Here is a 10842-nt window from a genome sequence, read left to right as displayed (position 1 = left end):
ACAGTACCCTTCTCTTCTCCAGCTGCCCCAGCCCAGCTCTCTCAGCCTCGCTCCAGAGCAGAGCTGCTCCAGCCCTCGCAGCAGCTCCGGGGCCTCCTCTGGACTAACCACGAGTAATCAGAGGCTTTCCCAAATTATACAGTCATGAGAAAGGGTGTATGGAACCCCCCCCAATCTGTCAGGCACTCCACAAGCCCACAGCACTCAGGGAAACCGAACTGAGCATCCATGAAGAGCCTGAGACTTCTCCACACAGGAGACAACAGATGCATTTACTAAATCTAAAGCTCAGAATCACACAGATTGAAGAAATTCATTACAGGCACTTCAGGCTTTAACAGCTCCTGCCTTTGCGATGTTCAAGGCTCAGTTCCCAGCCAGCAGGAGCCCAGCTGACGCTGTCTCACTCATCACTACATTTAATAGGAACAGAAACCATTCCACTGATGCATCCAATATTAAGGAAGTCTAAATCAGTCTCTTGCAAAAGCAGAAATGAATGAAAGCCATTCACAAACAGCTCTGAAGAAAGTGGGGCAGGGGAAAACACCCACGACCATTTTTGCACTTGCACCCTATCAGAGAGAACATAGTGAAGGTATTTTACATCCAACACAAGCTGAGCAGGGCTACTCACTTGGCAATCTTCTCCTTTAAAGCCTTCCAGTCCCAAAGATCTGAGGGGGTGACATTCCACATGTCATACTGAAGAATCTGAAGAACACAGGGGTAGTTCAGATTAGACAGAACACCTTCTTCTTCATGGTTTATAGTATACACTAAGGCCTGATATTCCTATTCACTATTCCCCTCAGCTCCTGTATCATAATCTCACACTCTGTATTTTAACTGCACTGAAGGGATGGCAGCACAGGCTGAGCCTTGTTTTCCTTTTACTGCTCTCTCCACCTCAGTTTAAGTTCTGCGTTTCATACTGCACTTCAGAAGCCAAATGATGGAGGAAAACTCAAGCACCATTTGTAGTTGCAGTGTTATCAGCTAAAGAGCTCCAGTCATACATCTCTTCCTGTGTTAAATAAAGACCAGGCACAATCACATTTGCTTTCCATAGCTTTGGCTCTGACACAGGACACATCCTGGTACTTACTCCTTTGCTGACAGGAGAACCCTCATATGTCTCATAGGGTCCTTGCTCCTTGGCAAGCTCACAGCTGGCTTCCAAAGCACCGTAATAGATGGTCTCAAAGATCTGCTGGTTCAAGCGCTGCGCCTCGGGACTCTCAAAGGGGAACCTCATGAGGATGAAGGCATCTGCCAGGCCCTGCACCCCAATGCCGATGGGACGGTGGCGCCTGTTGGAGCGCTCCGCCTGCGTGGCAGTAGCAAAGAGAACATTACCTTCAGCAGAGCAAGAGAGCCACAGGATGGGTAGATAAGGTTGGAAAGGACCTCTCAGAGGAACTGTCATCCATCGGGCCTTTTGTTCTGCTGCAACAACCCACGTTTCAATTCTGCCCAGTCCCCACTGTCTGCTGAGGCAGGAGTGTGAGGACCCAGACTGAATTTGTTAGAACTGCTCAACTTGACAAAAGGAGCCACGATTCAGAAGGGGACACCAAGCACACTCTGAAACACAGGCCCATGAAGACATTTTAACTCATGCATTCAAATTGCACATGCTAGAAAAACCTGATCCTCAGCAGGTTTGGCTTCATGCTTTGAGTATTTGGTTATTTCCTCCTCCAACAGCCAGCTCTTGCTTGACTTTATGTTCTGCAGTGCAACAAACCCTGCTCCCATTCCTCTTCAGCAATACCCAACCCTGTCCTGGGCTGCACCCCCAGAGTGTGAGCAGCAGCTCAGGGAGGGGATCCTGCCCCTCTGCTGTGCTCTGGGGAGACCCCCCCTGCAGCCCTGATCCAGCTCTGGGGAACAGCACAAGAGGGACGTGGAACTGTTGGAGCGAGGCCAGAGGAGCTCCCTTCCAATCCACACCATCCTATGAAGACTGACTGGGATTGCTCCAGAACAAGAGGCCCTTGGTCCCCAGGCCCCCAGCACACCCCAGCCCTGCAGCAGCTCAGTGCTCACCTCTGGCACGGGGTAGTAGTTGATATCAATGATTTTGTTCAGGTTTCGGACGATCGCTTGGGTCACTTCAGCGAGCTTCTTGAAATCATACGTGTGCTCGGGAGTGACGTACATGTTCAGGGCTATGGAGGCCAAGTTACAGACTGCAACCTGTGGAGAAGACAGTGAGAACAGGCACCCCAGCCAACACCCCATGCAAAAACCACACCATCTCCCTTCCAGAGCATGCTCTTTAGCCAAAACACAAGGGAACAAAGAAGCAAGCAGCCTGCAAGGCTGGAAAAATGCTCTCCTCATTTCTCTGCTGTATTAGGAGTTGTAAAAAGGGTAACATGGATTCGAAAAGGTTTAGTAGAAGGCAGTATCACCATAAAAATTTAGTCCTCTGGCCTGGTCAACCCAGTTGCCTGCAAGCCATCCTCACACAAACTAAGCCTAAGCATTTCTTGTCTTACCAGATCAGCAGGATCTCAATGAGATCCAGACCAATTTAGGACATTTTTTTGGTCATTTTTTAACACCAGCATTAATCCCAGCCCCAGGAGAACTGGAAGGGAAATGGTTCAGTCACCATCTCTGGAAGTATTTAAAAGTCATGCAGATGTGGCACTTAGGGACATGGGTTAGTGGTGGCCTTGGCAGTGCTGGGGAATGGTTGGACTTGAGCTTATGACTCCGTGAAAGAAGTCAGCTAAGACTCCTTGTGTAGAGGCAGGTAAGAGGCCTCTGCACCTCTTCTAGACTTCAGGATTTTATGAACATGCCAAGGAGCGTGAGCTAAAGAACTACTAGTGGCTCAGGCAGTAGAGACTGATACTTGCAGTTACAACAGCCTCAAGCGCTTTACTGCACTAGAAGTTCCCTGTTCTATGTCCTACCGTCCCCTTTATTAGCAATGCTGAGGTCCAAACATAGCACATCAGTGAAGCACCAAGATTAGGGTAGTCCACAGGGAGCTCAGGGGGAATTGATACCGCAGTGTAAGTCTGGGATTAAGAGAGGCCTGGTTTTACTAAGTCATTAGCTGAGGAGATCAGCCACCAGCCAGCCAAAGAGTTCACTTCTCCCTCAAGCTCTGAGGTTTGCTTTGATGGGATCTCTTGTTTTATACCAAATCCTCCATGGAAGCTGGAAGTGAGCAGAAACCCACTCAGAGCCAGTGGAAGAGTTGTAAGTACTCGAGCCAAAGCATCCCCAGAATTTTGTACCTGTTCTCTTCCCCAACCACATCAGACTTACTCTAGAAAGCTACAACAGCAGCAGCCACAGCTTTCCTAAACGCTACCAGATGCTGTTCTCCACCCACCTCCTCTTTGCTGGTATACTCCACAATTTCTGTACACAGGTTGCTGCATTTGATGGTGCCCAGGTTCTGCTGGTTGCTCTTCCTGTTGCAGGAGTCTTTGTAGAGCATGTACGGTGTGCCGGTCTCGGTCTGTGACTCGATGATAGCATACCAGAGCTGCTGGGCCTTCACCACCCTGCGCACACGGCCCTGCTGCTCATAGCTGCAACAGAACCACGGCATCATGGAATCATGCAACCAACCAGACTGGAAAACAGCTTCAGGATCATTCGGTCCAACCGCTCCCCACCACTGCCCCCCCAGCCACCACTAATCCCTGGCACTGAGGCCTCGGCTACACAGGGTGTGAACACTTGCAGGGACAGTGACTCCAGCCCTGCCCTGGGCAGCCTGTTCCAATGCCTGAGCACCCTCTGGGCAAGGAATTGTTCCTCAGCTCCAGCTAAACCTGCCCTGGGGCAGCCTGAGGCCATTTCCTCTTGTGCCATCCCTTGTTCCTTGGGAGCAGAGACCAGCCCCCTCCTGATAGGCAGTTGTAGGGCACATGTTGCTTAATAATTCCCAGGCTCTCCAAAATAGGAGTGAAAGACAACCTTTAAGCCAGCAACAGGTTCTCCAGCAGGCACGACCCCATTCACTTGTGAACTAGCCAGGAGAGATGTAGTAGCAGGGTACCAAGGCTGTCCTTGTCTAAAGGGAACAAATCTTTCGCTACAACTAGTTCAGAGCAAAGCTACCGACAGCTTTAAGTGAGGATCACTTCAGAATTTCCCTCTAAGAAGCTAAAACAATCATTCACACAGTTCTACCTGGAGTAGGTCCCAGTGTGAAGCATATAGTGAGCAGACATTCCCTATCTTTATCCATTTATCAATATGGTAACAGAACTCAATGACCACTTAAAAGCTACCACCACAAAACAGTGCTTTGGGTGCCAGATACCACAGGCCAAGGGCAGCTCTGTGAATGGGTGGCCACTGCTTCGAAGTCTATTCACTTTTCTTACCTCTCATACAGCTTCTCAAACTCCTCTCCCCAAACCTCATCGAGGCCAGGACACTCATTTGGACACATTAAGGACCAGTCCTGTAAGGAGGAAGAATAGGCAGAGAAAGTCTTTAGGCATCCTGTTAATTAACTGCATCAGCAGACTCTGCTGTAAAGAGGAACATGCCAGCTTCCCACCCCCAAAAACTGGAACCAACTCTGCCTGCAGTCCTGGGGAAGGGATTTATCAGATGAGTCTGTATATTCTAAAAGTCATTATACGAATATTTGTGACCAAACTCCACTTTCAGTCCTGAATTGTCTGGTTGTCAAGATATAATCCATTGTAAAGCAAATACAAGCAGTCATGTGAAGCCTGAGAAGATTTGAAGCTTTAGTGAAAGTCCAGAGTAAAACTTTAGTGTAGCAGTGTAACTACCAGCCATGGGCTGGAAAATCAAGCACTGAAGCCAAGAATCCCACTGGAGTTCTCCAACTCCACTCTCTACCTGCACAGCCTAGCTCTTAAATAAGGTGCAGCAGCTCTTTTGGGAAGTTCCTCTGCTCTTAGGAAGAGGGATTCTGCAGGCCTTCATGAAGCCCATCTCAGGGCTGGTCCCCTGTTTCTCCAGTAACAGACCTATTCTGCACCAGCCAAGCTTTTTACCTGGTTGGTTTCAACTCGCTTCATGAAGAGATCAGGAATCCAGAGGGCAAAGAAAAGGTCTCTGGCTCGTTGTTCTTCCTTCCCAGTGTTCTTCTTCAAGTCAAGAAACTCAAAGATGTCCAAATGCCAGGGCTCCAGGTAGATGGCAAAAGCCCCAGGTCTCTGAGAGGTAAAACATGATGAAAATCAGGACAAATTGCCAAAATCTCCTGCACTGCTCTTGAGTGCACCCAACACCCTAAACTAACTGGAGCTGTATAGTCTCAATAAGGCAATTTCAAGATGCTTTCTTGTGTTACAATTGCTCTCACTGAACTGGGCCACGTTACTAGTTCCAGACTCTCAATAAAAGTGATTTAGTACCAGAACTGTATTTCCTCTCTGTAAACAGGAGCTAGACAATCACAGATTTACTGTCATGCCTCCACTGACCCCTGGACTATGTGAAGACAAAGGATCACGAAGCTTCCTACAGTCTTATCCCTTAATTCACTACAGGGTGTTGAAGAAGTGACTAATACCCAGTGCAAGAGGCTGCTCTAATGTGTGCCCACCATGCAGCAAGAGATACACCTGCATGACAAAAATGCATAGTGAAAGGGGAACACCAGATTATCAAGGGGTGAAATACACTATTTTAATCATGTGTCATCTACCACCACTTCACCAGCTCACTGATGTTACTGGGTCAGTCTTTCACAGATGAGGATGTTCCCCCTCTGACCCGAGGCTCCCCTTCTTCACCCCATTGTAATGACAGTACCTTATTTCCTCCTTGATCCACGTAGCGAGCAGTGTTGTTGTAGACCCTCAGCATTGGAACAAGCCCGTTGGAATTCCCATTTGTCTGCAGAGGCACAGGAAAACCATCAGTACTGAAAAGCATCTGCCTGAAGAGATGGGCCTGTATTTCCTGTGTGTCTCTCAGCAGTCTGCAGAGCTCCTACACTTAAAGCCAGGAACTAAGCACCTCAATCAATTACTTGGTAGTGGCCTTCCCTTGCCTGTTTTTTAAACAGACAAAACTGGATATATTTGGTACTGGTCTCAGAGTTAATCAAATGTGTCTGCAAAGTTCTTTCTTCTGCATTAGGTAATGTAAAGCCATGCAGAGGTTACATACACTGTGGCGAAACCACCAAACACACATCCACAGATCACAGAATCCCAGACTGGTTTGGGTTGAAGGGAACTTAAAGCTCATCTAGTTCCAACCCCACAGTTCCAACCACGGGCAGGGACACCTTCCACTAGAGCAGGTTGCCCCAAGCCCCGTCCAGCCTGGCCTTGAACAGTGCCAGGGATGGGGCAGCCACAGCTTCTCTGATGATCTCGAGCAGTCAGACATACAAAAAGGTAAAGGGCTAATGCACAAGTCTGAGCATACTCCCAGGTTGCTAATACATAAATGGGAATTCTCTGATCAAACAGTGGACTAAGATCCTCTTTTTGGAAGGACTTCTGCTCAGAAGCCAGAACACCGCAGAAACCCAACCTTTTTGCCTTAGAACATACTGAAAAGAGAAGACTAACTGCTGTGTTCATCTGAGTCAGTAGAAGCTGCATCGATTTGGCAAGTAAGTGCAGACATTTCCTGAGAGCAGAAGGCTAACCTCTGCTGGAAGCACCATCTGCACACCTACCCCAGCAATGTAGCTGCCCGTGGCTCGGATACAGCTGACAGCAAGGCCAATCCCACCAGCAGACTTCGAGATCAGGGCACACTGCTTCAGAGTGTCGTAGATCCCCTCAATGCTGTCATCCTTCATGCACAGCAGGAAACAACTGGTAAAAACAAACTGCTTTAGCATACAAAGATTAAACCAGAAATAAGTCAAGAAGTATTTCATGAGGGCTGCAGAAAACCAAGGGTAAACACTGAACCTTTAACAAGCTACACAAAGCAAATAGATGAAGCAAAACTACAGGCTGCAAAGTGGAATAAAGGACAGGTTTAGATAACATCCTGAGCAATAGTTGTATTACTGATATCTGTTATCAAAGCAGAACAGTTTAAAATCATATCAGTTATGCTTGCTACTCTTAGCATGTGTTACAAAAACAATCACCAGGATTCATATGGTCATCTACAGAAGATAAGGCACACAAGGTAACTTCTAAATGGAAACATTTACATTAGCTTTAGAAGCTTACAGAAACCTGTGTGGTTTTTCCCAAAGACTACACTAAATACCAGGTTAAATTTGACAGCAGCTTCTCAAAGCTTCAAACAACCACAGAAGCAGAGCTGCTACTTGTGAAAGCCTTTCATTGACCAGACCTGATCTCCAGAACTTTCTCTTCACCCAGTTACACATGGAGCAAACCTGGAAGCCAGCGGTACCTGGAAAGCTGGGGCCGGTTGGTGCCCGCGTTGAACAGCGTGGGGGAGGCATGAGTGAACCACCTCTCAGAGAGCAGGTTGTATGTTTCTATTGCAGCCTCTATGTCATTCTTGTGGATCCCCACTGACACCCTCATCAGCATGTGTTGAGGACGCTCAGCAACTAAAGACAGACGAGAAGAAACAATGCCAGCAAGACATTTACTGTTAGTACAGACGCTGAGGTTGTAGAAATGAGCTACAAACAGCGTGCAACAGGCCACTTGAGAGCTGTAGCTTTCATAGAACCAGAATAATTCAGGTAGGAAGGAACTTCAGGAGGTCTCCAGTCCAAGCTCCTGCTCAGAGAAGAGTCAGCTGAGAGAATCAGAGTAGTTTGCTCAGGACTTTATCCAGTCAGGTTCTGAAGAACTCCAAGGATGGGGACTGCGTAATCCCTCTCAACTACCTGCACCAATGTTCATGGGAGGGGAAACAAAACCCACCTGTATTAACAGTATATCCAATCAAATGCCCAATCCAGCATCCAATTGCTCTCCAGTTTTATTATATTAACCTGCCTGCTCTGGGGCAGGAGCTCTTCACTGTGAGGGTGCTGAGGCGCTGGCACAGGGTGCCCAGAGAAGCTGTGGCTGCCCCAGCCCTGGCAGTGTTCAAGGCCAGGTTGGACACAGGGGCTTGGAGTAACCTGCTCCAGTGGAAGGTGTCCCAGCCTGTGGGATTCTGTGATATTACAATTATCCTGTCACTCTCCTGGTGTCCCTTTCACATTAAGGGCCTGCAATAACTGGTGCCGACAGCACAGTAGCTCATTCAAGTTTCAATCTGCTATGAAGTGCTTAGTGTTATGGACCAAGTTATCAGCTGGACAGGAGCTCCTTCATCTTCTAAATCCTTGGTTAAAGGCAGCTTCCAAAGCACCAGGGTCCTTAACACAGAAGGTGAAACACAGTTGGCCAGGTCATACTGCCATCATTTGGAACACCCAAATGTGCCTCAGTGCTGCTCTTTATCAGTCAGCTGCTCTTCATGCAAGCACAGCACTGCCACCAAACCCCATCAGAGTCCTGGCCTAAGAAAAGAAGTTGCACATGCCCAGAGAACACCCACTACAAACATTTGGCTAATTTTTAAAGCAGTGCTTTCACTGGAATGCTTTATGGAAACCTCTGAGCTGTGGTCTTGACTTTTAAATCACGGAATCCCATTGGAAGGGACCTCAAGGATCACCTGGTGCAACTTTTCTAGGCAAAGCATGGCCTAGACTAGATGGCCCAGCACCCTGTCAAGCCAAAGATAAAGTTAAATAATACTTGAAGTTGATAGAGACAGTTCTTACCTTTTGAGTTGATTTTCAGCAAGTAGGAACGTTCTAGAGTCTTTAAAAAGAGAGAGAATGCATTTAGGAGACATCCAGTTTGATAACAGCCCTATTAATTAACCCCAAACTTGAGCATCTTCATGCTCCTTATCCCAGGCTTCAAGAGAAGCACCACCCCTGCACTCCACTCCTTGCTAACAGCATAGCAGATGAGGTGACTAATTACTAAAAAAGCCAGATTCCAGGTTCTCTGCTTTGGGTTGTGGAGCAGCAGTGGAACACCCAGGCACAGGGCTCAGCTCTGGAGCACCCGGGCACAGGGCTCAGCAGTGGAGCACCCGGGCACAGGGCTCAGCACTTCAATCCACAGAGAGTGAAGGCCCAAAGACAAGGGAGTCTTGGGTTATTCCCCACACCCCAACTGTGGTAGCTCCACCACGATAATGCTTTCCAGACAACCACATCACGGTCTGGGTGTTGAACACCCGAACGACAAACATGGCAAGACTACAACTAGAAGCAGCTGCCATCGAAGCTTGTTCCCAATGGATTACAGCAGTAATTACAGGAGGGAATGTCAGGAATTGTATGTCTATACACATATAGAAACACACCCCCATTCAAGGTCCCCTCTTTCCACCCTTTCCTATGCTGCTTCCACAGCTGTTCTGCTCTTACACCCTCTAGTTGTTTCCTTATTAGAAACTACTTCCCCCACCCAGAAGCACCATGTCAGGCGTGTTGGTGGCAAGTCCTGGCAAAGCCCCCCAAGCCACTGAAGCAGGCAGTGCTGTGGAATGGAGACACGATCTCCAGAGACCCCACTGTGTCACCCCTAAAGCAACTAAGCAAAGCACAGCCTGTCTGAGGGAGCAGCAGGAGCAGATGGTGGGGGCACAGCAGCCTGGGGGAGAGGTTCCAGCAGGGTGGAAGACGACAGAGGCTGAGTGTGGGATGACACACTGAGAAAACTGTTCCACAACACAATGGGGGAAACCAAAAATCCCTTTTTTGGTTTCTTCAGGATCAGATTATTCCCTTGAGGAATGGCACGAGCTGGGAAGCTTTCGCCAACATTCAGTGCTGGCTGCACAGTTAGAGCCCAGCAGCTACAACATGACAGCAGCCAAGGGCACACAGTGAAGCCAAGAAGTACATGATTCATCCAGACAGCAACTGCTCTGTGCAGGTACTCTTGGTTTCTATCAAACCCACTGATGTCCCACCTAATCCAGTGCCCTCCTTGCCCAAATCTAGATGTTTCTCCAAGTATTCCCACCCTTCCCAAAAGACTCAGCTCCAGAACAATATCAACACAGTGCTCGTAGTTATCATGAATAACATGCTTTTTACCTTAAACCCAAAGTAGTTGTAGGAGAAGTCTCTATCGTAGATAATGGCAGAATTCAGGCGCTGAGAGGAAATAGCACAGGTAAAAGTTACATTTACAATCAGGGGTTTTGTACCTTGCTTTAGGGTGTAACAACACTGTCATTTTCCTGCCCTCACAGCTCTAGTGAAACTGAGACCAACTCAGAGGAATAAAGGAGGGAAGAGCTTGAAACAACAACTGCACAGTTTTAACAGGGCTTTTTCCAAGTACAATGCACAATTGTTGGCTCCATTTGCTGAAATCTAACTACAAGAAACACAACACAGAATCAAGCTGCAAGGGTGACCTCCCCATCAGAACAACCTGAAATCAGAACCCACAGCTCAGCTTTCCCTTCTGTGCTCTCAGAACAGGCTGCTACAGCAAAAGGTGCTTTTTGTCAAATTCATGAGTTGTGCTGATCATGACTGAGGACTATACTCTGGTGAGACCCCCCCTTGCAGCGCTGGGTGCAGCTCTGGTGTCCTCAGCGTAAGGACATGGAGCTGTTGGAGCAAGTCCAGAGGAGGCCACGAGGATGATCAGGGGCTGGAGCACCTCCCGTATGGACACAGGCTGAGAACATCGGTGTGTTCAGCCTGGAGAAGAGAAGCTGCTGGAGACCTCAGAGCAGCTTCAGTGTCTGAAGGGGGCTACAAGGATGCTGGAGAGGGACCTTCATCAGGGACTGGAGTGACAGGACAAGGGGTGATGGATTCAAACTGAAACAGGGGGAGTTCAGGTTAGATCTAAGGCAGAAGCTCTTCCCTGGGAGGGTGCTGAGGCACTGGCA

At 48.2% G+C, this 10842-nt stretch overlaps 1 protein-coding gene across 1 annotated transcript in view; it reads right to left on the bottom strand.

Moving 5' to 3' along the window:
- RRM1 (ribonucleotide reductase M1) overlaps window positions 1–10842 on the bottom strand; it is a 17637-nt gene that overhangs the window by 3595 nt on the left and 3200 nt on the right. Inside the window, exons 4-14 of the mRNA XM_010022061.1 lie at window positions 10031–10090; window positions 8696–8735; window positions 7357–7519; window positions 6656–6797; window positions 5776–5859; window positions 5013–5174; window positions 4365–4444; window positions 3359–3560; window positions 2053–2202; window positions 1109–1330; window positions 638–714 (exon numbers count right to left, since the gene is read on the bottom strand). Of these exons, the coding sequence (XP_010020363.1) occupies window positions 638–714; window positions 1109–1330; window positions 2053–2202; window positions 3359–3560; window positions 4365–4444; window positions 5013–5174; window positions 5776–5859; window positions 6656–6797; window positions 7357–7519; window positions 8696–8735; window positions 10031–10090 (1382 nt within the window). The remainder of the gene's footprint in view (window positions 1–637; window positions 715–1108; window positions 1331–2052; window positions 2203–3358; window positions 3561–4364; window positions 4445–5012; window positions 5175–5775; window positions 5860–6655; window positions 6798–7356; window positions 7520–8695; window positions 8736–10030; window positions 10091–10842) is intronic.

The sequence above is a fragment of the Nestor notabilis genome, unplaced genomic scaffold, assembly GCF_000696875.1.
Source record: "Nestor notabilis isolate BGI_N333 unplaced genomic scaffold, ASM69687v1 scaffold24419, whole genome shotgun sequence".
Classification (NCBI taxonomy): Eukaryota; Metazoa; Chordata; class Aves; order Psittaciformes; family Psittacidae; genus Nestor; species Nestor notabilis.
This window is presented reverse-complemented; position numbering and strand designations above follow the sequence as displayed.